The 27,276-nt window shown below is 41.8% G+C and overlaps 1 protein-coding gene across 1 annotated transcript in view; it reads right to left on the bottom strand.

Annotated features, from left to right (window-relative positions):
* The window catches only part of ankef1a (ankyrin repeat and EF-hand domain containing 1a), a 44,825-nt gene extending 19,383 nt beyond the window's left edge, over positions 1–25,442 (bottom strand). Inside the window, exons 1-4 of the mRNA XM_048600896.1 lie at positions 25,284–25,442; positions 24,552–24,945; positions 11,419–11,618; positions 3,293–3,442 (exon numbers count right to left, since the gene is read on the bottom strand). Coding sequence (XP_048456853.1) covers positions 3,293–3,442; positions 11,419–11,618; positions 24,552–24,900 — 699 coding nt within the window. The 5' untranslated portion in view covers positions 24,901–24,945; positions 25,284–25,442. The remainder of the gene's footprint in view (positions 1–3,292; positions 3,443–11,418; positions 11,619–24,551; positions 24,946–25,283) is intronic.
* Positions 25,443–27,276: the final 1,834 nt, after the last annotated feature.

The raw sequence follows: 27,276 nt of genomic DNA, 5'->3' as shown, positions 1-27,276 counted from the left end.
TAGAACATGCTGGAGGTGTTGTATTGCCTACTCCTGTTCCTGGTTCTAAAGTGTCTTATGTTCTTATAATTCATAGAACATAGAACAGTACAGCACAGTACAGGCCCTTCGGCCCACAATGTTGTGCTGACCTACTATCCTACTCCAAAATCAAACTAACCTGCATTTTACTATCATCCATGGGCCTATCCAAGTGTTGCTTAAATGTCCCTAATGTATCTGACTGTTCTACCACTGCTGGCAGCGCATTCCATGCACCCACCATTCTCTGTGTAAAGAACCTACCTCTGACATTTCCCCTATACCTTCCTCCAATCACCTTAAAATTATGCCCCCTTGTGATAGCCATTTTTGCCCTGGGAAAAAGTCTCTGGCTATCCACTCTATCTATGCCTTTCATCATCTTGTACAAATCTCTATCAAGTCACCTCTCATCCTTCTTTGCTCCAATGAGAAAAGCCCTAGCTCCCTCAACCTTTCCTCATAAGACCTGCCCTCCAGTCCAGGCAGCATCCTGGTAAATCTCCTCTGCACCCTCCCTAAAGCTTCCACATCCTTCCTGTAAAGAGGCGACCAGAACTGAACACAATATTCCAAATGTGGTCTAACCAGGGTTTTACAGAGCTGCAGCATAACCTCACAGCTCTTCAACTCAATTCCTCTGATTCTTCCAAGTCAAAGTCTGTTGTTATGCAAGACAGGCTCCTGAAGCAAGCAGGAAACTGATTTTGCAAACAGGATAATCTTGTAGGTGCTGGACAGGCATTTCAGTTGCATCATCACCAGAAAAGTCAAGAGAATGGTTAAAAGGGACAGGAGAGTCATAAAGAATTCAGCTGAAGGCTAAATTTTGGCTGAAATGCACGGGATAGCCCCTTCCCTGGAGCTTTTGGATAACTTCATTCTCAGATGTTGGTATCGTTGGCAAGGCTGGTATTTTTATCCAAACCTAGGTGCTCTGTTGTTAATGGTTTCATGTAACTAAGTGAATTGTTGGAAAGCTTCATAAGGTAGTTAAAAGTTAAAGACAAGGATGAGGTCCCAAAAGTCAAATGTCTTTGCTGAGGTCTCAGAGCACATTGGAGATGTATAACTGGTCAAAGACAGCTAAACTAAAGACGGAAAAGCAAATTCTAACCTTGCTTTTACAGAGTCATAGAGTCATGCAGCATGGAAACAGACACTTTGGTCCAACTTGTCCATGCTGACCAATTTTCCTAAACTAAACTTGTCCTTTTTGCCTGTTTTTGGCCCATATCCCTCTAAACCTTTCCTATTCATGAAACCTGTCCAAATATTTTTTAAATGTTGTAACTGTACCTGCATCTACCACTTCCTCTGGCAGTTCATTCCACACATAAACCACCCTCTTTGTGAAAAATTTGCCCCTCAGATCACTTTTAAATCTTTCTCCTTTCACCAGTTTTGAACTCCCCAGCCTAGGGAAAAGACCTTTGCTGTTCACCCTTTTCATTCTTTTTGTAATGATTTTAATTGTGTATCCTTTTAATAATACTCCATTGTCCAGCAGAAATATTCTATGATTATTTAGTTTATCATTGATATTTATAATGTTAAAAATCACTGCAAGTCAACTCCTAACTCTCTCAGTTTTACTGGAAGGATCCCTAACTTGCCAAGTTTTTTTTCCTAGTAATGTTAACCTTCAATTTTCTTGACGTCTACTGCAGTCTTCCCTTGTGTAAATGCTCCCTGCAGATATTTTCCAATCAACCTGGTCAGAGATGTTGTTGCACACCTCTGGAGCAGGTGGGACTTGAACCCAGGACTGCTGGCTCAGAAGCAGGGACACTAACTCTGTGCCAGAACAGCCCTAAATCTTCCATTTGATGTGGTAACCCAAACAGCACATGCATCACCCTAATGAAGCAGAGTTAATCGATTATTTCAAAAAGGAATTCGATTGTTACTTGGAAAGAAGACTATTAATGAGTGTAGGATAGCTAGCAGGAAGGTGAGATTAACCAGGTTGTTCACGTGAAGAAAAGCAGACACTTGAGTGATTTAATTGAAGGTTTCCATGTGAGTGTATTTTGATGGTTCAGCTACACGTAACTTGAATTATATCTAACCTCCTGGGCCACCAAACAATGATAGCACACATTTTTTACAAATTCCTAGAAGAAAGGCTGCATTTGACAAGAAACCCCACTGGGCTGCATTTTGCAGTTAACAATGACGCAACAGCTCTTGTTGCTGACCACAAAGGAAGCTGGTCACAAGGATCTAGGGATCTCTGTGGCATGTATATTCTCGCTCTGGATGGCAGTTTGGGCCTGGTGCCAATACAGAGGAGCATCCAGGTCTCCAGAATTCATGAAGCAGGACAAGGAACCTATCACCCTGAAGTATTCTCATGCGCAGCACGCCAAGAAGCTAAAAGTACTTTATCAAATTCAATTTTAGAATCATAAAATCCCTACAGTGTGGAAGCAGGCCATTTGGCCATTTAAGTCCACACCAACCCTCCAAAGAGCACCCCACCCATACCCAACCCCCTACCCCATCTCTGTAACACTGTATTTCCTACGGCTAATCTACCTAATTTATACATCCCTGGTCGGTAAGGGCAATTTAACATGGTCAATTTAACTAGCCTGCACATCTTTGGACTGTGGGAGAAAACCAGACCACCCAGCAGAAACCTATGCAGACATGGGGAGAATGTGCAATCTCCACACAGATGGTTACCCAAGGCTGGAATGAAACCCAGGTCCCTGGTGCTATGAGGCAGCAGTTCTAAGCACTGAGGTTAATATTAAATTTTACCATCAAATTTACATTTTACAGAAATCAAATTTAAAGATTCAGATGGGCACATGGGATTAAGGTACGAGCTAGAATATCATTCATTGAGTCCTTATTTTAACAGCGTAAAATTCTTATCATTACAGAGAAATCTGCCTTCAACAAATAGAAAATCACTCAGGGCTGCTCATCAGTGACTGTGAACTTAGTACGCTGCCAAACACCCAGTCACACCTTGTTCTGCTAGCTGTAACTTTGCAAGGGTTTATACTGAGACTGAGGCAAAGAGAGGAAATTGCTTCAGTTCAATAATATCCCTTTCACCTTCATTGAAAGACAGCTCAACAGCACATCCACTGGAGATGTATAGAATTACTGATGGCAAATTTTGCATCTGTGGACTGCAGAGGTTGTGCAAAATCTAGGTAATTGTTTTCATGATCTAATTGCAGCTGGCTTGTCAGAGTTAATTCAATTACTAAAGTAACATCAGTGGATATTTGCAATTTCTCAATTATTGTACCTCAAAGTGCCCTCCTTGGGCAGCAAAATGCGCAGCGTTGTACCGTTCATTTTGTAGAACATTAATCTCACATCCTTTCTCCAGGATAGCACACACAACCTCAATTGCCCCTTCCCTTGACGCTTCCATTAATGCAGTGTGGCCTGTTGCCTACAAAAGTAATTATAAACATGGAAACTTTTATCAAGCTCAAGCTACAAAGGAACTTAACTTTCTCACTATTGGTCAGTAACGAGGTTAAATTATTATCCAATAAGTAAACTAATCTGCTAATCGCAAGATAGGATATTTTAAAGTTCATTTACAGGATGTGGGCATCGGTGGCTAGGCCAATATTTATTGCCCATCCCTAGTTGCCCTCATGAAGTGAAATGCCTTCTTGAACCACTGCAGTCCATTTGCTGTAGGGATACACATAATGTCATTAGGGAGGGAATTCAAGGATTTTGACCAAGTGACACTGAAGGAACAGCGATATATTTCCAAGACAAGATGGTAAATGGTTTGGAGGGTGCTGTTGTTCCCATGTATCTGCTGCCTTTGTCCTTCTAGAGGTAGTGGTCAGGAGTTTGGAAGGTGCTGGATAAGGAGCCTTGGTAAGTTACTGCAAGGCAACTTATAGATTGTGTACAATACTGCTATTGGGCTATGGCGGTGGAAGGAGTGAATATTTGTGGATGTGGTGCCAATCCAGAAGGTGTACAGCTTCTTGAGTATTGTTGGAGCTGCACTCATTCAATATTCCATCACATTCCTGACTTGTGCCTTGCAGATGCAGGACAGGCTTTGGGAAGTCAGAAGTAAGTTACTCCTGCCTTTTACCTCTTCTTGCAGCCACAGTATTTATTGGACTAGTCAGTGGTAGCCCCCAGCATGTTGATAATGGGGGTTTCAGTGATGGTGATGCCATTGAATGTCAAGGGCTGATGGTAGATTCTCTTGTTGGAGATGGTCATTCCATGGCACTTGTGTGGCATGACTGTTACATGTTACTTGTCAGCTTAAGCCTGGCTAATGTCCCATTTGGACATGGGCTGCTTCAGTATCTCAGGAGTCATGAACGATGCAGAACATTGTCAATTCTCAGTCAACATCTCCACATCTGATCTTACGATGAAGTCAAGTTCATTGATGAAACAGCTGAAGATGGCTGTGTTTAAGACACTATCCCGAAGAACTCCTGCAGAGATGACCTGGAGCTGAGATGACTGACTTCCAACAATAACAGCCATCTTCCTCTGTGCTAGGTATGGTTCAAATTGGTGGAGAGCCTTTCCCCCTGATTTCCATTGATCTAATTTTGCTTGGGCTCTTTGATGTCACACTTGGTTAAAAGCAGTCATGATGTCAAAGACAATCACTCAGCTTGCGTCTGGAATTCAGTTTTTGGTCCGTGTTTAAGTAAAGGCTGTACTAAAGTTGGGAGCTGAATGGCTCTGATGGAACCCAAACTGAGTGAGTGTGAGCAAGTTGTTGCTGAGCAAATGCTGTTTGATAGCATTGTCTGGGTGACCATTACTCTGGTGGACAGCCGTCATTCTCTCAAGAAATGAAACAAATGGCTGAAAATTACTAGTTAATTTTCCTTAGGGGTAGGAAGATTGACCCCACTGTTCTTCCTTTAGAGTCTAGATAAGAATCTTGAACATTGATAGACTTTCAGGACCCTTAACTATGGCACTGCCTACTTGGCTGAGGTGAAAATATAATTCTCAAAACAATAGGCTCTGCTTCCTGCCTTTAATATTCCAATCCAGTCTCATGGCTTCTCCCAAGCTAGCCCTCACCATCCTCCTCAACTCAGGACCTAGAACCCACTCTACAGTCCTCCAGTTCCCATTGCAAGAGAACAATGAGAAGTTTTGAGGATATCAGCTCTGAACTGAATCTTCCTCCATCTCTCATATTTATTAACACTGCATTATTATCTTTTATAATCATTTGAAATGCTCAATTTTAAAATATCATTTGCTTTCTCTTGATTCAAGAGTAATGTCTACTCTGAATCATGAGCTTCTGCCATGATTCTTCATATTACTGAACAGGCCAACTCCTCAACCTGTAGACTTTGGGCACAATGTGCAGTTTGTCAAATAAGGTAATGGGTACCTAACAGACCGTTATCCATGTGTAGAATTAGGCATCAATAGACTACAAGAGAGAGCTTCGCGTGGTCACAAAGGAAAGGTTGCATCCAGAGTGACACACAGCCCAAGTGAGTATATAGTTCAGGGAATTTAAAGGTAGCAAGGGAATTCAGTGCAGGGGGCAAGAGGTGTGTTTTGCTTGCTTTTTGTTGGTCATAGCTTGCAAGGTTTTTTTAAACAGGATCAATCGAAACCCAGGATCAGGGACCCAGCACGAAAGAGTGACATCACAGCTAAATCATAGGTTCATTGTTTGGTGATAGCTACTAATTTGACTATCACCGGTTACTTTCAGATTGAAGGCAAATAGGGGAAATATTTATAGGTTGCAAACTAAAAGTCATGTAGGATTTAAAAAAAAAATAAGAACTAAGTAAGTAAAGTGGAGATGCAAGGCCAGGTGATGTGCTGCAATGATGTGGGAGCTGGTGGATGCCATTGTGGCTCATGGTGACCACAAGTGCAGCAAGTGCTGGTTGCTTGAGGAACTCCAGCTCACAGCTGATGAGCTTCAAACACTGCAACACATCAAGGAGGGGAGAGTTACCTGGATGCTGTATCTCAGGAGGATTTCTCACCCTTTAGATTAACTCACTTGAACTCAGTCAGTGGTCAGGGACAAGACGGTGTGACTGCGAACAGGGCAGGTAGAGCGATCCAGGAGGTAGTGCCAAAAGAGCCTCAACCCTTGAGGTTGTCTAACAGGTTTGAGATCCACCAGCAGCATACGAGAACTTCAAGAGAGCCAAAGGGCAGAGGTGAGTGTAGTGACCATCACAAAGGAGAAGGTGCTGGAGAAGCTGAAAGATCCAAAGGTGGATAAATCACACAGACTGGATAGACCACACCCCAGAGTTCTGAACGAAATAGCCAGGGAAATTGTAGGGGCATTGGTGGTGAGGATCGCCATTTTTTTCAGGAATCACTGGAGTCAGGAAGGGTCCCACACAACAAGAAAATGGTGAATGTAACAGCCCTCATGGCAAGGCCTGAACAACATTATGGGATACAAAATGAAGTGGTGCAAGAAAGCAGGCAAAGACACATCCCTCCCTGATGCGCTCAATGCTTTCTATACTTGGTTTGAGCAGAATGCCAGCCGCGCGGTGTCACCTGCCGCAACAGCCCCGGCTACATCCGTTCCCTCGGATACCGCTGCAGACATCAGATTGGTCTTCCTGGGAGTCAACCCAAAGAAAGCGACAGGGTCTAATGGTGTCCCCAGCTGAACACTCCGATCCTGTGCAGACCAAATGGTGGAGGTATTCACCGACATCTTCAACCTTTCCCTCCTACAAGCCAAAGTTCCCACCTGCTTCAAGAAGACCTCTATTATCCCCGTACCTAAGGAAGCACATGCAGTGTCCTTTAATGACTATCGCCCAGTGGCTCTGACCTCAATAATGCTTCGAGAGGCTGGTCATGGCCCACATCAACTCCAGTCTCCCAGCCCGCCTTGATCCCCTACAATTTGTTCACCAATGTTCTGGACTGAACTCAAAGCTTCATGAGCTTGGTCTCAGCTCCGCCCTCTGCAACTGGATCTCAGCTTTCTGACACACAGACTGCAATCAGTGAGGATAGGTAATGGCACCTCCTCCACAATAACACTCAACACTAGAGCACCCCCAAGGATGCATCCTCAGCACTCTAAATTCTCAGAGTCCGTCATTAAGGATGAGTTTGAGGAGTACTTGGAAGTGCATGGTAAAATAGGGCTGAGTCAACATGGCTTAGTGAAGGGAAGGTCATACCTGACATATCTGTTAGAATTCTTTGACATCCTAGAGGACTGGTGAGTAGCTAATGTTGTTTCTCTGTTCAAGAAGGGAAATAGGGATAATCCAGGAAACTATAGACCAGTGAGTCTTACTTTCGTGGTTGGGAATCTATTGGAGAGATTTCTTAGGGATAGGATTTATGCACATTTGGAAAAACATGGCCTAATTAGGGACAGTCAGCATGGCTTTGTGCAGGGCAGGTCAATTCTTACTAACTTGATTGAATTTTTCGAGGAGGTGACAAAGGTGATCGATAAGGGTAGAGCAGTGGATGTTGTTTACATGGATTTTAATAAGGCTTTCGACAAGGTCCCTCATGGTAAGCTCATCCAGAAAATGAAGTTGCATGGGATCCACAGTGACTTGGCCGCATGGATTCAGAATTGGCTTACCCATAGAAGACAGAGGGTAGTGGTGGAAGGTTGCTTTTCAGGGTGGAGGTCCGTGACTAGCCGTATTCGCAGGGATCCGTATTAGGACCACTGCTGTTTGTTATAAATATACATATATATATAATATTTGACTTAGATGAAAATGTAGATGGGTGGGTTAGTAAGTATTGGACGATACTTAGTGGAGTTGTGGACAGCATAGAAGGTTGTCAAAGGATACAGTGGGATATAGATCAGCTGCAGATATAGGCAAAGAAATGGCAGATAGAGTTTAATCCCCGGGTAAGTGTGAGGTGCTGCACTTGGGGAGATCAAATGTTAAGGAAAAGTGTACAGTCTTGGGTATGTACAGTCTTGGGGTTGAAGTCCATTTCTCCCTAAAAATGGCCACGCAAGTAGATAGGATGGTAAAGAAGACATATGGCGTGCTTGCCTTTATTGGTCAGGGAACTGAGTACAACAGTCAGGATGTCATGTTGCAGCTTTATATGATTTTGGTTAGACCACACTTAGAGTATTGCGCTCAATTCTAGTGACCACATTACAGGAAGGATGTGGAGGCTTTGGAGAGAGTGCTGAAGAGGTTTACCAGGATGCTGCCTGGAATAGAGAGTATGAGTTATAATGAGAGGCTCGAAAAACTCAGATTGTTTTCTCTGGAGCAGCAGAGGCTGAGGGGAGATTTGATAGAAATCTATAAAATTATGAGATGCATAGATAGGGTTGCCAGTCAGAAACCTTTTTTCCCAGAGTTGAAATGTCTAATACTAGGGGGCATGCATTTAGGGTAAAAGTGGGTAAGTTCAAAGGAGATGTGAGGGGCAAGCTTTTTTACACAGAGAATGGTAGGAGTTTGGAATGCACTGCTGAGTTGGTGGTGGGGGCAGATACAATAGGGGTATTTAGGGAACTTTTAGATAGGCACATGAATATGCAAGGAATGGAGGTATACGGACCAAGGGCAGGCAGCAGCGATTAGTTTCATTTGGCATCATGTTCAGCACAACATCGAATTAACTAAGTGCCTAAATAGCAATTTTCAAACACTGTCCACCAGGGGCAGTGTGGCAAAAATGAAAATTCTGAAAGGAGGGGAAACACAAAGTCTACTCAAACAAAACAATGTTGGAAGGGGAGATACTACATCCCAGAAGAACCCAGTTCTTTTAAAAATAAATATAATTAAACACAATTGCCAAGTTACAAAGACTGCCTACCAGGAGCCATATGACTTGAGATTGGAACCCTTCTCCCCAGGGCATTATCCTGGAGCTCTGAATAGCTAGTACTAATGACTTTACTTTCAAGCACCCTAATCATTCTGTTCAGAGACGTATGACACAACACTGGAGGAGAAGGCACTTGAATGAGGGCCACAAGGCTCAAAGAGATGGACACTACCCCTGCACTATAGGGGGCCTAGCACCCAGCTCTTAAGCATAGAATCCAGTGAACATTATGTGCACTCCATCAAGTCTGGGCTGTTCTAGTTGACTCTTAAAGGGGCCTGCCTTCCTAACACTGACAGTGGGATCCACAGTACAAAATGTGCTTCCCTTTTCTTTCTTTCCCTGCTATTGCTTTGCTTCATCATCAAAGTGTTTGGACTCAAAGTGTGACTCAACTTGGTGGACAATTTATTGCCATTTTGAAAACTTGTAGTGAGCTCTTCCCAGTCATTCATGTCAATGCTGTTGCATTTCAAGGAGAGCTTCAGAACGTCTTTGTAGTGATTTCTTTGTCCTCTCAGAAAACTGGCCTTTTGATAATTGAGAAAACAGGACTGCAGTGGGAGATGCAGTGTCTCGTTCATCGTAGTTGGTTTCGCAGGAGTTTGCCTGAATGCTCTTAGAAGATTGAAGAAGGACAGTAGCACTTATTCAATGGTCATCCTGTTCAACTATGAATGAAGAAGATCCTTCAACCATTCTGATCTTAGCTTGCCAAATACCAACACTAATACTATTCTGTTAAATCATCAAATTGATTTCTAGGTGGGTCCCCTATCCTGGATTCTCAGGCCTGAGGTTGCTGGGCTCCACAGAGGATGCAAGAAGTTCGTGATTGTTAGAGTACCACTTGGAGGAGGTGAGTCTGCAGATAAAAATCCAAAATTGTACCTTGTTTTCCCTTTCTTTTTAAATAAAAAAAAAACTTTGATGCATAACCAGAATTGGTTTACCATTTGTTCAGAGCAGTCAATACTAAGTTCTGAATTTATTGCTCTATAAGTGGAGTGATTTGCTGGAACATTTCAGAGGGCAGCTAACAGATAACTACATTGTCAAGGGGCTGGAGTCACATGAGACCAATGTTGGGTAACAACAGCAGATTTCCCTTCCAAAATAATCGTGAACTACATGTTCTTTTACAACAGTCTGTCATCCCACAGTCATCATTACTAAAACTAGCTTTATTCTGCATTTTTTAATTAACTGTATTTAAATTCCCCAGCTACCATAGTCAGATTTAAACTCATGTTTCTGGATCACTAGTCCAGGCCTCTGGTAGATAAACTCGTTGAGATGTTACCATAACCACTAAAATTAATAATTAACTACTGGTGGTTATTAATTAATGACTGAAAATGTTGCACATCATTATTTTTGTCATGAATGTTGCACTCCTGCTCATAAATGATGTCAGAAAACCAGTGAAGTCTGATAAAGGAGCCAAGAATTATAAAATGATCAAGAAATAATCCTGGAAATGGACAAGCCAGAGGCAAAAGAAATTGAACGCATATCATTGCAAGGTGGCCTTATTGAGACATGTGAAATCCTAAAAGGATGTTTCCCCTTGTGGGAGAGATTGGAATCGGGGGCACAGCTCAAGCATAAGGGGTCTCCTGGTTAAGACAGAGATGAGCAGAAATGTCTTCTCGCAAACTGTCATGACTCTTTGCAATCCTCTTACCCAGAGAGAGGTGGAGACAGTGTCATTGAGTATTTTTAAATTAGATAGATAGATTCTTGACTAACAAAGGGGTCAAAGGTTATTGTGGGTAGGCAGGCATGTGGAGTTGAAGCCACAATCAGATCAGCCATAATCTATTGAATGATGAAGCTGGCTCTGGGGAGTGAAATGCTCATACCTGCTTCTAATTTGTTAGGCGTTTGTAGCAGGCATTGGAAGAAAATGACGAAAGTACAAAATTAAAATATATTAGGTCAATGAAGCTAATCACCTCCATTTTGTTTCACCTACCGAGACCTTAAAATTCCTCCATTTACATATATCTAATTATTTTTAAATATTTTTCTCTGTTCAGCAGTCTATTACAAATTTGACATTCAAAAGAGAGTTGGGGAAGTATTTAAGTGAATTCGGGTGCTGAGTGTATATGTGCACAGACCATAGAAGATAGAGGGACAATTGGAGACAGCAGTTAATAAAGCAAACTCAGCTTTATCACTAGAGGCATAGAGCACAAGAACAAGGAGGTGACGATGAACTTGACAAGATACTTGTTAGATCTTAGCTGGAGTATTGTGTACATTATAGGAAAGATGTGAATGCATTGGAGAGGGTGTGCAATAAATTGTGTAGCTCCACCAAAGGAACACCGTGGGCACAATGAGTGGAATGGCCTCTTCCTGTGTTATATTGAACCTACAAGTTTAACATTAGGGTCTTCTGGATAAGTGAATAAGGTGGAGAGAATGGCCTTGTCATCTTGTACATCCGTTACTTTCTAGTATCCTGTGATGAACAGTGTTGAATTTCTTGTGCCACTTTGTTGTTCATCTCTGTGCTGTTGTCTAGGCAATGCGCTCAGGCAGATTGGTTACAACGCCTGACCTTACCTCAAACTTGGAATTTGGGTCAGCACCTTTCTCTAATATCTGCAGACACATTTCGGTGCAGGATGCAGCCTGTTCACAGGCCAGCAAGAAGACTGGCTTTCCATCATGCGCGCAATTGTTAACATCAGCTCCATGCGCTAGAGCAATCTCTAAGCAACGAAGGTGACGGACAGTAGGAGCAATGCAGTAATATAGAATGCCTGCAAAAAATGGTTTAAAAAAAAAATTCAGAGACAAAAGAAAACATGTAGACCAAAAAGAGTTCTGTTGCTGCTATAATAATATGTGGTAGCTTGAAGCTGCTTGCTTTAGTTACAGTTTCACGACAGTGGGGGTAGGACTGTGGAGAGTGACACATAAATCTTATACTTTTACAACTGGGTGCAATTCAATTCCATGAAGAGGGTAGACATTTTTAGTACACGAAAAGAATGCGGTTGATTTTTCAGCTGGTCAATACATGACAAAGCCACTGTTTCACAGTCAGTCAGGTTGTCGTTGCCACGGGCAATCCATTGAAACTGCAGACTTCCAAGTGTCATTTGCAAACACTGGTCCATTCGCCAATGCACCAAGACCTGGCTGTAGTGGTGTTTAGCATCCTCTGTAATTAAAACTTGCAGACGTAACTTTGTGTCGACTGCAAGTTTGCAGATAACTCTTTCAAAATTTACATATTGAGAAAAGTGAAACGTTCTGCCAGTTTGACAGGGCTATGCAATTTCAATACTAATAAATGATTTTATCCCTTGGTAATACAGAATTAAATGACCAAATGAATAAGTTTGATTTTTCTGCTAGTCAATACGTAACAAAGTCCCTGTTTCCCTGTGTCAGTGAAATTGTCATTGACATTGTCAAATTCTTGAAACAGTGTAAGTAACATGCAAACAAGAAAAAAAATCACTAATTTCTGACAGAATTTATGTTATTGCTTTAAATGCAATCACCCGTGTGCATTCAAAATGATTTCCACCAAGGCACGTTGCGATCTTCAGAAGTTTCTATTTATAAATGAGTTCTTTAGATGATTATCAACACCACAAGCTAAGGCATGCCTACCCTTTGTTGCAGTGAAATATTTAGGAGGTAAGTTGTCGATGTGGTAGCTACAACATGATCGAAAGATTATGTTGCCATTTGAATTATAGTCTACTATGTTACGGTCAGATTACTACCCAAATGGCTGTCACTACAAATGCAATTGCTTTAATTACAGTTTTCAAATTAGGTTCACCTTCCTCTTGCTGTGTTTATATTACAAAATTGCTGTAATAATTGCACCTGCAATAATGCCTTGGCATATGGGCTGTTGTGAAAACTGTACTATTTATGCTGCTGGCTTGGTATAACAGGTCCTATCCGCTTCAGAGCTGGGGCTGATGTCCCAGGTATTTTAAGCTCTCCCTCTTGTACCATGCCTTTAACCACATAACCTGCCCTATCCTGCTATTGCTCATCTACATCATTTTAACATCCTTGTCCTTGTTTTTAAGTTCTTCCATGCTCTTGCCTCTCCCCAAAACTTCCAACCCAACAACCTATAGCTTCAAGGGTAGAGCACACCAAACATTTTCCCTCTGTGACCCCATTTAGAGGCTTGAACATTGTCCCTATCCCTCAGTGAGGACTGTTAGACCTGGAGCACAGTTGTATAGCTGTTATCACTTGGCCAGAGCTCCATGTTGGCTGTTGTAGACTCAGAGTTTGCAGTCCTAAAATTCTGTGTCCCAACCCCCATTTTGGGAAGGCCCACTTTCAGAGCTTGAGGGAGATGAGGACCAAACATAAGGCCAAAGCAAGCTGTTAACATTTATTGCTTATAAGATATATATGGAGACAAGGTACAGCAGGTGCTTTGCTAATGCCTTCTTCCATCAGAACTCAGTCCCATGTGATCCATTGTCATCAAAACATCTGAATGAGAGTCTTACTGGACTTATTTCTCTCTCTATGGATGCTGCCAGACCTTGAGTTTTTCCAGCATTTTCTGAGTTTGTTCCCGATTTCCAGTACCTGCCGTATTTTGCTTTACAATCAAGGCATAGCTCTTTAGACACAAGCTCAGTAGCCATTGATGGAGTACTGGTACAGTTAACCCGTTACTCTACATGACCCTCTGTGATCTTTACTCTCCCCCCATACTAGTCTCCTGCCTTTCTCCGACTTTTGTTGCTCCAGGCCTGATGGCTATATATTCAGTTGTCTGGGTCTTAAGCTCTGGAATTCCCTTCCTAAACCTTCTGGCCTCTCTACTTCTCTCTTTCCTCCTTCTGAAGTGCTCCATAAGATGTACCAAGTCTCTTATATCTCCTTATGCAGCTTTGGTGTTAAGCTTTATACCTTGGGTTTTTTCCTTACTACAGTAAAAGGTGCTATATGTGAAAAGGAATCCAAAAGTATTCAACTGGCATACGAACTGTTAAAGTATTGTAGAAAACCAGGGCCAAGTAACAACAATGACATGCATTTATATAGCATTGCAACGTGGGATAAGTCTTAAGGTCCTTCACAGCAGCATTTGCCAAAAAAAATTTGACACCAAGCTCAAAAGGTGGTATCAGCCTCGATACGTTCTAAGGAGGAAAGAGAGTTAGAAGGCAGAGGGAGGTGTGAGGAGGGAATTCCAGAGCTGTGGGGTTTGGCAGCTGAAGTCTTGACCACCAATTGTGAAGCAATTAAAATTGGGGCTGCTAAAGAAGCCAAAATTGGAGGTGCACAGAGATCCCGGAAGATTATGGGATTGCAGGAGACAGGTAACAGGTGTAGGGAGGGACAAAGCCACCGTGGCATCTGTAGGCAGGGACGAGGGTTTTAAAATCAGATACTTGTTGGGGGAAGGAGCTAATTCTAGCCAACGAGCACGGGTCTTGGTTGAAGTTAGGATAAGCTCAAGGTTTATGGTCTGCTCATACTACTGGTGGTTTAATCATTTTAAAACTTAGCATGCGCATATTTCATTTAGGAATTTTGGGAACACCAATGAACACCAATGAACAAGAGGGGTCAAACAATCAAAAAAGCCACCATTCTTAAAATGATATCAAAACAAAGAATGCTGGAGAAACTCAGCAAGTCTAGTAGCACCTGTGGAGAGAGAAACAGAGTTAATGTCCCATGTCCGAACTGCAGCTTGGGTGCAGTAAATGAAATGATGGCAGTCTGGGAGGCTATGTCAGCAGTTGGATGGCGGGTTAGTGATGCCAACAGCGTGGGTTCAATTCCTGTGCCAGCTGAGGTTACCATTCAGGACTCTCCTTCTCAACCTCTCCCCTCGTCTGAGGCATGGTGACCCTCAGGTTAGACCACTACCATCATCTGTCTCTAATGAAGTGGCTGCACGGTGGTTCAGTGGTTAGCACTGCTTCCTCACAGCACCAGGCACCTAGGTTCAATTCCACCCTCGTGTGACTGTCTGTGTTCAGTATGCATGTTCTCCCGATTTCTGAGTGGGTTTCCTCCAGGTGCCCCGGTTTCCTCCCACAGTCCAAAGATATGGTGGATTGGCCGTGGGAAATGTGGAGTTATGGGATTGAGGGGCGAGGGCAGAGATGTTGGGACTGGGCAGTACGCTCATTCAATGGGCTGAATGGCCTCTATCTGCACTGTAGGTATTCCATGGTTCTGGAAGCTTGACTTCTAGGTGTTACAGGTGCAATTATATTTGTCTTTGTTCTCCCTCAAATAAGTATTGCTTCTTTCTTTGAATGCAATACAGCCACTACAACACAAAAATGGAGTTCCCTGGCTTAATGCTGCAGTCACTGATAAGTGTAGAAAAAAATGAAAGAACTTGCATGTATGTACAAACTTGCATGATTTTACAAAGTCCAAACACAAATTGTAGCCAATGAATTACCTTGGGTTGCTTACCAAAACTGCATGAAGCTGATAGCAGAGCTTTTTGCTGTGTTAGTTAATAACGATGCTAGTTAACAATGATGGTTTGAAGGAACCTTTTTCAGACGTGTGTTAATGGCCTTTGGACTACAAAGGATGCTTACCTACTTCAAGCTCAATGCGTCAGGTGTTTCGGCTCACTTTTGGCAAGATTTTATATCGTCATAGAGATCTATAGCACAGAAAAAGGCTGTTCAGCCCATTGTGTCCAGGCCAGTCAAAATGAACCACCGAACTATTCTAATGCCACCTTCCAGTTCTTGGCCCATAGTGTATGCCTTGGCATTGCAGTGCAAATCTGAATACTTCTTAAATGTTATGAAGGTTTCTGCCTCCACCACCCTTAGATGCAGTGAGTTCCAGACTCGTACCATCCTTTGGGTGAAAAAGCTTTTCCTCACATCTTCTCTAAATCTTGTTGTTGTGATATTGGGAAATGCAGAAGCCGAAATGAGCACAGCGAGATCCCACAAACAGCTCGTGGCATGATCCAGATGAAGCGAATACTCTGCACGAGCAAGGCTGCAGGAAATTTGACAGAAAACAAAGTTGCTGATTTTAAAACTGGGCTACATTTATTGCCACTGCAACTGTAAGGGCTGCACTCACCGTCCATGCAATTGCAGTATTAGCAATGCAGCAGCAAAGAGAAGCCTAAAAGCTGAGTTACTTGAGGGAGAACAATGCACCAGGCCAACTTACTGGGATCCACACCAGAAATACAGGGTATCATGTGCCACTGTCTGTGGAACAGGCCCTAATTGCAACACTGCAAACAAACAATGCTGTTTAAACAAATCTCATTCAATTTTGCACAATACTGTTTTTGGCTATGGTGGAAGCCAATGCTATCTTTGAAAAATTAATTAACAGACAGATAATTTTTGTTCTGTGTTAACCTTCTTGACAATCTGTCAATTAGCAAAACCCCAGATGGGAAGTATTGGCCAGAAATTTTCTAAAGCTTCTTTGACATCACTTTCCAAACCCACAAACTCTACCACTTAGCAGGATAAGGACAGTACATACATCGGAACACCACCACCTGCAAGATCCCCTTCAAACCGTACACTATCCTGACTTTGAAATACGTTCCTCACTATTGCTGAGTCAAAATTCAGGAACATCCTCCCTAACAGCACTGTAGATTCACATCACATGGATTGTAGCAGTTCAAGAAGGCCACTCACCACCATCTTGTCAAAGGCAATTAGGGACGCTGTCAATATATGCCACCTCTGCTAGTGATGTCCACATTCCAACAATGAATTAAAAAGGACTTGTTATAAAGGAGTTAACTTGTTAAGTTTTAACACATATTGCCTAGCATTTATGCTTATTTTAACAGAATGCGTAGAATTGTGTGCATATGGCTTGTTACTTGGCATTTGTTCCTGACTTTGTGTACGTGTATCTATAAATGCGACTATCTCTGGCCTGTGCATGTTTTTGTCCATATTTGAATGTGTCCATCTCCATCCATTTCAATGTTTGATTGTCTAATAATAGATCAATGGACCACTTACTAGCTGATTGGCCATAACTTGTATTCATATAGTGCCTTTGCCTGTTGTATAAAGTAATGGGCTTGAAAGGGCTCATCGGTAAGCTAAGCTGAAGCTCCACTCATATATAACACAGCCACTCTGTGGCGCATCAAGCTTTTGGTGTTAGGCAGCTACAATTGGAGCAAGTTGGACACGGTCTCCTGATAACGACGTTAAGTATATTACCTACCTCCTGTTAATATTAGTTCATTTATCTCCGTGTTTATGTTACCTGTACTTTGTTACTATCATGTAATAAACTAATTTCTACTACTTAAAACATATGTTTAGGTTAGGAGAATTAGCCATGCTAAATTGCACATAGTGTCCGGGGAGGCGCATGCTAGATGGGTTAGCCAATGGGAAATGCAGGGTTACAGAGAGAGAGTGGGGGGTGGGTCTGGATGGGATGCTCTTTGAAGAGTCGGTGTGAACTCAATGGGCTGAATCTGGCCGATTGTACAGAGTAGGAATTCTATGATTCTCTGTTTATGGAGGGTAGAACATAGAAGGGCAACCAGGAATGCATTGGAGTCTAGAGATAACAAATATGTGAATGGAGGTTTTGGCAATGCAAGTGAATTTGTTCTATTAGTCTTTTGCCTTTCCCTTGCTTCAGTCTCTCTCTGTGGCTACTGTGCCTATCCATATTCTGTGCTTAGTTCTGTATATACCTTGGGACATAAAGTTCACTTATCTGGACCTTACCTAGCTCTATGACAGCAACAAATAGCCTGTTTCTACCCTAACATTAACTGTACAAATATTTTGTGCTATCTCTATGCCTCTACTATGACTATATCTAACATTTCAGTGCTTATTCTTTGGTTACTGATACAGATGAACCCTAAAAAAATTCCCTCTGTTATTTACGTTTTTGCATGCGCATCTGTTGATCTGTCCAATACCTGCAACCGAATGAGGGCCCCGAAGTACGAAATTAGAGGGCGCAGCCATCAGAAAGATCAAGTGATGGTAGATTGGGCAGATAGGTAGGATACAGTTCACTTAGTGAAATATGAAAAAGTACATTTTGGGATAACAGGTGAAAGGATTCATACTCCTGTAAGGTTATTACAGATGGAGCAACAGAGAGAATGAAAATGCATAGAGGTTTGAGAGTTGGTTAGAAAAGTCCAGGCAATTGGGTAACTAGATCTTATAGATAGTAACAATAGAGTGGCCAATAAGCTGTATGTCCAGTTTATTGTGGAATAAGATTATAAATCCTTTTTTTGGAGAAAAGGGGAAGTACATCTAAAACAGTAAGATTCTTTACTATGTGAAAGAAAAACATGCACATAAGTAGACTTTCAAAGGTGGGAGTACAGGGAGAGAGCACTTAAAAAGGCATTCATGATTTTCGACATATCGGCGTTGCAAATAAAAGAAAAGGCATTGAATACGTATGATATATTGGTCAGATCATCGTTAAGTATTGAATGCAGCTTTTTAGGCTCCGTTAACACTACTAACTGTGATTCAGTTGGTATTATTTCTGTCTCTCAGTCAGAATGGTGTGGGAATTAAATCCCTCTTCAAAGGCTTCATCTCAAAAATCTAGGCTTCCGTTCTAGTACCAAGGGAGACCTTCACTGACAGACGTGCTGCTTTTGTGTAAGAGGTTCCAATTAAGACATTAGCTGCTCATTAATATCAATTAAAAGATTGCATGGTAGAATTTTGAATACAATGGGGAAATTAACCCCAATGTCCCACTGAATATATGCTCTTCAACAAATTTCACCATCAACATTACAACAGACGGGTGGCATGGTGGCTCAGTGGTTAGCACTGCTGCCTCACAGTGCCACGGACCCGGGTTCGGTTCCACCTTCGGGCAACTGTCTGTGTGGAGTTTGCATATTCTCCCTGTGTCTGTGTGGGTGCCCCAGTTTCCTCCCACAGTCCAAAGATGTACAGGCTAGGTGGTTAGCTATGCTAATTTGCCTGTAGTGTTCAGGCATTTGTAGATTAGGGGGATTGGTCTGGGTGGGATGCTCTGACGGACAGTGTGGACTTGTTGGACCAAATGGCCTTTTTCCCCACTGTAGGTATTCTATGAAATCAAGATCATCTGGTCATTATCACATTGTTGATTGTGGGAGATTGCTGTGTTCCCTATTTTGCAACAGTGACTATACTTCAAAAAAGCACTTAATGAACTGTAAAGCACTTTGTGGGGGCATCCTGAGATTGAGAAAGGTGGTATCTAAATGCAATTCTTTATCTTATAGGGAGGATATTGGGGTACAGATAGGATACATATCGTTTCACTAGATTGACAGCAGAAATGGAAGGTTATGGCTGGGCAGAGCGAAGAAAAGGGATCAAACAGAGGCTTTTAAGACCGAAAGAATATCGATTGGTACATCATCAAATATTGTTACCATTTCTTGTCAAGTTGGTAACAAGAGAACATACACTAAAAATTATCATTAGAATAGCACAATCAATTTCAATACACTTCTAGACCCAAGAATATTATTCACAAGTAGAAGGCAAGTGGTGCTGTCTGTCTTTACACCACCAACAATCAATAGATTTCAATGGGAAATCAGAAGACTGAGTGACATACTGTATAATCACAGCGTAACTGCCACATAATAAGCATAAATGTGTATTGCTGAAAACAGACATTCTGTCATAGCTTTTCATTCTGCACTCATCAGTGCATTGTCGAGAATATAGGGAGAACAACATTTAGTATTGTATTAAAAGAGAGTGCTAATTACTTTTCAAGTTGGCAATGCCTCAACGGATCAGAGTTAACCTGCCTAGTTTAAATTTAAACAAGCTTGGCAGTTAACTGTAGGTCATCTTCCAATTGGTACTTATTTGATGGCAATGCTTCTACTAGACACTTGGCAATCAATCAGCAAAGGTAGGCAATGGCCAAGTGGTATTAAGACTAGACATTTCATCTAGAGACCCAGGAAATGTTCTGGGGACCCGGGTTTGAATCCTACTGCAGCACACAGTAGAATTTGAATTGAACAATAAGCTGGAAACAACAGTCTAACAATGAGCATGAATCCATTGTTGATTATTGGAAATACCCATCTGGTTCACTAATGTTCTTTAGGGAAGGAAACTGCCATCCTTACCTGGTCTGGCCTATATGTGACTCCAGACCCACAGCAATGTGGTTGACCCTTTGCTGCCCTCAGGGCAATTAGGGATGGGCAATAAATGCTGGCCCAGCCAGTGGCACCCACATCCTGTGGACTTATTTTTAAAAAGCCCTGTCTATAGAATACAAAATGTTATTCCCTTTTATACCCGTGAATGGCCTCGTGAGTGCAAGATGAAAAGACTTTAACAAAATGTTCCCTTTTTTAGCAATACTCAAGTTCTGTATTAGAAAACAGCTTCAAGCATAAATGTAGGATGATTAGAAAATAAAGTAAAATTACTTAACTCTCATTACAAAAACAGAACATAAAATGCATACCATTTTGATTCCACTTTAAGCACCTTATGGTCTAGAGTCAGTTTGAGCTCAATCTGAGATTCTTTTGTGACATAGGCTGTAATTTACATACATTTTAATGTCATTTATCTTACAGTTTGAATTTTGAATGAATGGCATGTCTGTGGGTGTGAAAGATTTTCATAATTAATTTATAAGTATTCTTGTAGTTATGGTGATTTTTTTTAAAGACACTGTATAAGAGAGAGACTTCCTGGAAAATAAAAAAGGTGTTTTGTTTTCTTTAAGAGAGTTTTAAAGGCAAACAAACTGTATAGTGTTAGAAGCTTCCAGAAGTTTTGTTTTTGATCAGGGAAATAATTATAGCTTGGAATTCTTTTTAGTTTCAGGTTTGCAGAGGTTTTGGCTAAGACTCAAAGTGTAAGACAGTAGCTCTTGAAGGGCTGAGACAATTTAGAACACTTAGGAAATAGGTTATCTCAGTGTACGGGGTTTAGTTTGAAATTCCAGACCTGGAGTGATGGGTTAAAACCCTGAAGGGGCTATTTGAAGCTATGAAAGTCTAAGCTCATTTGCATGAAAACTCAAAGAAGAGGCTATCAGCTTCAAAGACTGGAAATTGAAGCACTGTTAAGTTAAGCCATAAAGATGTGATATGGAAGGGAATTCTCTCTGGTGTGAGTATTGTAAAGGTGTGTTGTTGGGATTAATGAGACTGTATTTTACTCTGTGCTTTGACATTCTCAAAACTTGTGTTATATGTAAATAGTTTGGTCATTCTATTTTATCTTCATTTCTGTTATGTAATTTTTTTTGTTTTATTGATAATAATGAAGCTGCAGCATTGTGTGTTTGCGTTTCAGTGAAAGGCCACCTTGTTCAAAGCAAGAAGGCAAAATGTGATCTATCAAGCCAGATTTCAGTCTAGGATCTGACTTGTCTAATGATAACATCAGCTGGGATCATAACACATTTTATATTTTCACCACTCATCTGACAGAAACATTATCCACCCAGTGCTATGCACCATAATCTCCACACATTTGAAATCTTGTTCTTTATGTATCATGCAGTTCAGTGGGGTTCATTTGTGGTAGATGTAGTATCTCACCAGGACCCATGGCATATCTAGATAGCCTACAGACTCATAACCCCCTCAATTTTGTGACTTTGCAATGCTGGTGAGGAAGTATTTCCACCAGCAATGTAAGCTGGAAAATTGTGAACAGAGTTTCATCACTCTCCGTCCATCAAGCAAGTTTTATACTGATGGCCTGAAGGTGACGAATGAGGAACTAAGAGGCCAAAATTCCATGGGTGATTCTTCAATTGATCCGCTATAACATTGACAGGGAAACCACAAAACAAACCACTGTACAAGCAATAAGTTTGTTGATGGAAAAATAAAACCTTAACATATCTGCTGATTTGAAGATGGGGCTGAAAATTTTGGCGGGAGACCTATTCTGCATATAGGGGTCGGTGTTGCTGTATAGGAAGAGGGCCTCATCCTGGGGTAGACATATTGATCTTAGGAAGCTGGAAGAGAGGCTATTTCTGATTCTGGATGTCAGGCAGAACTGGGTTAGTATAAGGGAACTGGGGTTAAGAGAAATATTTACCTCTACCAAGCAACAGCTCTTGTCTCCATCTAGTTTTCCCCAAGAAATGACCTGGTGCAAAGTTAACACTGGACCACAGGCAAGATTTGACATATGCAGCCTTTAATAATATTTAAATGATCAAAAACAATCAGTGGGAGACAATGGTCTTGTGGTATTATCATAGACTATTAATCCAGAGACCTTGGTAATGATCTGGGGACACTGGTTTAAATCCTACACAGCAGACAGTGGAATTTGGATTCAATTCAAAATCTGGAACTAAGAGTCTAAGGATGACCATGAAACACGGCTGTTGATTGCCAGGGGAAAAGAAAAACATCTAGTTCAGGGAAGAAAATCCGTCATCTTTAGCTGGTCTGGTTGTCATGTGATTCCAGACCCATAGCAATGTGGTTGACTCTTCACTGCCCTCTTGGCAATTAGGAATGGGCAATAAATGCTGGCCTAACCAATAATGCCCACATCTTGTGAATGAATAATAAAAAAAAATAAAAAAGATGTCCCAGCTTTGTTAAAATTGGGAGTAAGTGATATGGAGTCAGATTTGAGCTTTATTTTATATTTTCACATCTCATCTGACACGAAAATTATTTTTGGTGTTGCAATAGTCCCACTGGTATGGACCACAATGACATCTTACCTTTTGCCTTCACATTATTTTTAGGAACTTGCTAGATTGACACATTTGTTGCTCAGTAAACTTACAGTGGAAAGTGATGCTTGTTAAGTAGCTTCTTAACAACATGATAATTGTCAATGCAATGCTAACCAGTCTTGTAATATGGATAGACCATGCTGGAGAAACTCAGCATGTACTCATATTTCCAGTGTGCACTTTCTAGTTCGAGTCTCCCCTACAAGGGGAAGCATCTTAATGGTAACCACTCATCCTATCCTCTCAGGATCTAACGTGTTTCAGTAAGATCACCTCTCATTCTTCCAAACACCAATGGATAAAGGTTCAACCTGTTCAAGCCATTCATCTGTATTCATTTGTCCATACTCAACTGCACTTTCGTGTTTACATGTCTGGAGTCAGACTTGAACCCCAAGTGTTCTAATGGAGATGGAAGAGCCACTACGGCACAAGCAGTAAGAGAAACAAAATGATCCTAACTAGGAATGAATGGGGTACGAACTTAGTTTACATAAAGTCCTCCATCTTGTTGGGGAGACCAAAAATAAATTTGTGGATCCCATAAGCTTCCGTTAGGAAGCCTGCTATCCCAAGTTGTTACTTCAGAAGTAGCAACACAACTTTCAGTATAATCAGGAGGGATGAAAATATGGCTAATTCCAGACCTTCAATAAGTATAAGTATGCTTGCGCAGTGTTTTATATATATGGTATAGCTGACGACATGGTTATACAGTAGAGATAAGAACTAAAATGTTATCAATGAGTATTTCAGAAGGGAACATTTTGAAGCTGCACCAGAGAACCAGTTTGCAGTGCAGAATGATGCCAACAGCATGGGTTCAATTGCTGCACCGGCTGAGATTATGATGAAGGTCCCAGCTTCTCAACCTCTCCTTTAGTGCTGGAAGGTGGGATTACTGTAGATTTAGTATAACTTTGACGGTAGGGACTTGATGAACAGAAAGGCCTCTTCTGAAATATATGATTCAATGATTCCCTTTGCATTGAGGCCTGAGGTGACCCTTAGCTTAAACTGACCTCCAGTCCTCTCTCTCTTTCTCTCTTTTCCTCTCTTTCTATTGAGTGAGTGGGACTACGGTGAATTAATTTTTCCAGCCATGTACAGTACACATACACTGAAGATCCACCGAGGGAGGTTTGCTGCCAGACGAATATTATGTTTAAAGATAACCTGCAGGTTCTGGTCCAATCAGGTGTAATATACACACACACAGATATACACATACAGATATTCATTCCCCAGGCTGATCATTATCCACTCCCTTGTCTGTCCAACTGTGCTTCTCTCTCTTTGGGCTCTACCCCCACCTATCATTTACTCTTTACCCCCTTCCCACCCTATCTTCTGCATCAAAACCAACTTTTTCCTAGCTACCATCAGTTGTGAGGAAGGGTCACTGAACCTGAAACTTTAACTCTGATTTCTCTCCACAGATGCTGCCAGATCTGCTGAGCTTTTCCTGCAACTTCCGATTTTGTTTATGATTTCTGGCATTCACAGTTCGTTTGGTTTTTATAGATATACATAGGTAAATGCGTGTGATATAGATATAGCACCTAATTATATATACTGCAAGATATATGCACACAGATATGTATATGTATATGTAAACATATGTGTGTGTGATATATAGCACCCGATTATATATTCTGTGGGGTATACATACAGATAGGTATATATAAACATATGTGTGTGTGATATATATCTTGCACCTAATTATACATAACTGCAACATATACACATAGATATATATGATATATAAACATATGTATGTTTGATATATATATAAAACACCTATTTATATATACTGCAACATATACACACAGATATATAAATGTATATTCAAACATATATATATGTGTGTGACATATACATATAGTACCTAATTGGACCAGAACCTGCGGCTTATATTTCAATAAATATTGTGCTTTAACAGCAGTAAAAGCGTATGAGCCGCCACACTTTACCTTTGCCGTTCTTGTCTACAATGGACATGTTTGTGTTGGCGTCAGCCAGTACCTCCAGGACGGTGTCGTGGCCGGCTTCAGCGGCGATCATCGCGGCGGTGCGGCCGTCCTTATCCACCACGTTCGGCTCAGCCCCCAGCGATAGCAGCAGCTTACAGATCTCCACATCGTTGGCCAGTGCGGCCAAGTGCAGGGCGTATTCCCCCTGGCTGGGCTCGCTCAGATTTACCAAGTGCGGCACCCCCAGGGTCAACAGCTTCTCGATCTCGGCTTTGTCCCGCCGCCTCACGTACTGGATAAGTTTGTAAACCTGCAGGATCTGCAGGCGTCCTTCTGCAATGTTTGTCATCTCGCCATTGCAACGTTAAACTTCCCTCCTGGCCACAAACTGCAACTGAGATGAAACAATGAAACATTGAGCGGTTACAATGAAACTATATCCCTCTCCACCAACCCGTCAAAAACACTTGTTTCGTTGGCATGTTGCTTTTTGACTTTAATTAACTTGCCACATTAACGCTAAATAATTTGTTACATTGAGTTTAAATAACTTGCTACATTGTCTCTAAGTATGCTGCTTGGCCTGCTGTGTTCATCCAGCCCTGCACCTTGTTGTATCGGATTCTCCAGCATCTGCAGTTCCTACTATCTCTAAATAAATGCTTTCGCCTCCGCTCAGGGAGAATTTACCCTAATTTCGAGTGTTTCAACTGTCGTTAGAATGCAACTTACCCGGTCGGCAGGGAAACTCTCCAGCGAGAGAGACGTCGGTGGAAACTGTGGATTGAATCACTTACTGATGCCCCGCAGTTGCCAGGTTGTGGGGGTGGGGGTCCGGAAACATAAAAGGGGGGCAATCATTGGGAATATGCCCCCGGAGCTGCCGCACCGAGCTATAGACAAGAGTGAGGAGACACAATAGAATGAAAAGGGCTTTGGAAGCAAAGCAACATCTGCTCCCATAGCAACAGAACGCGGCCACATTTCAAAGAATGCCGAATCACAAGGACATGGAAAAGGGGTTCCTCCCGGGAATAGGGGAGGAGTATTTACGGGATTCAGCAACTCTAGCCAGGATAGCTGGAGATTTTTTTGCCTTAGCAGTCAGTAACTCTGAGACAGAAGTACCATTGCTTGAAGGCTCTTCGTGTCCCTACCTCTGAGACTGAAGACCTGGTTAATGTCTCAACTGTTCGGGGGCTCTTGTAGTAGTGTCCTTACCTTTGAGCCAGGAGTCATAGAGTCATACAGCACAGAAACAGACCCTTCGGTCGGACCAGTCCACACTGACGTAATCTCAAGCTAAACTAGACTTACCTGCCTGCGCTTGGCCCATATCCTCCCAAAAATTTCGTATACATGTACTTATACACTCAGTCAGCATCCACCACTTCCTCGAGAATTTCATTCCACAGACCAAGCACTGTGTAACAAAAAATGCCCCTTACATCTTTTTAAAATGTTTTCTTCTCACCTTAAAAATATGACCCCTAGTCTTGAAATCCCCCATCCTTGGGAATAGACACCTGCCTTTATCTGGGTTCAAGTCCCACATACTGCAGGGTTGTGCAATGACATCTCAGAAGGGTTGGATTTACGAAAACACCTACAACTGACTGGCCAGAGCCACCCAGGTGCACAGGGAGACATGACAGATCAGTCCATAAAGTGCAAAGTCAGGAAGAAAGTGGAGTCAGTGAGGCAGTCAGTGGAAGTTCATTTGGAGGTGGGAATGAGAACTCCCTGACCCTTTCTTGGCCTCTGTGTGCTCTTGTGACAGGCAGTGAACGATCAGGCCAATTGCATGCAGCTTGGTGCAGTTGCATGTTAACTATGGCTCAGTCAGCAGCATTCTCACCTGTGAGTCACAGATTTTTCAAAAAAATTGTTCAGGGATGTTGGTTTCGCTGATTGAACCAGCATTTATTGCCTGTCCTGAAATGCCTTTGAGAAAGTGATGATGAGCTGCCTTCTTAAACCACTGCTGTCAATTTGGGTGCAGGTATAGGTGATGGTTGACAGACATTAGGGAGTCAGGAGGTGCATTATTCACTGCATGATTCCAAGCCTTTGACCTACTTGTCTAACCACTGTATTTATATGTTGTAAAAAGCATGCACTTTTATATCCTTTGTTTTCGAAACATGGACTAAGAAGGGAAAATAATGCTTTAAACCAAGGAGACTGTGCAAAGAGATGGCTGCAGCTTTTTTAATCATGTTATTGGAGTACAATGTAAGTTGAATGCAATGTTGCATTTTCCTGGAACAGTGACGGCAAAAGTAGACACCGTGGAGCCGATGAACTAAGGGACAACCGCTTCACAACAACATTTTGATTGGATCCTGACCAGGTGACCATGGCTTGTGTGGAACCAGTGCAGCAGAGAACCACTTAGCCTGCAAAGTGCAAGCAAAAAAAGTCTCTCTTTGTGTCTGTTTTCTAGTGTGGAAATGCCAGAAAGTAGCTGCCTTCCACTCACCTTTCCATGCAAATGCGCTGTTGAGAAAGGGAAAATCACCTTTACAGACAATTGGGGTGAATTCTCAACCTGTGAGTTAAAGACTCAGCATTAGTATTTAAACAACCTTATGTCAACATCAAAGAATTGAAAGGAAAAGAAAAAAAAACAACACATTGAATCCTGTATTCCAGACTGGTGCTATCAAATTGTGCTTCCTTGATTCCTCTTTCTTCTTGCGCCCTTAATATCCTTGTTTTGTCT

This window comes from Rhincodon typus, chromosome 9, assembly GCF_021869965.1.
Source record: "Rhincodon typus isolate 14 chromosome 9, sRhiTyp1.1, whole genome shotgun sequence".
Taxonomy (NCBI): Eukaryota; Metazoa; Chordata; class Chondrichthyes; order Orectolobiformes; family Rhincodontidae; genus Rhincodon; species Rhincodon typus.
The sequence above is the reverse complement of the archived record's forward strand: the minus strand, read 5'-3'. Positions and strand labels throughout refer to the sequence as shown.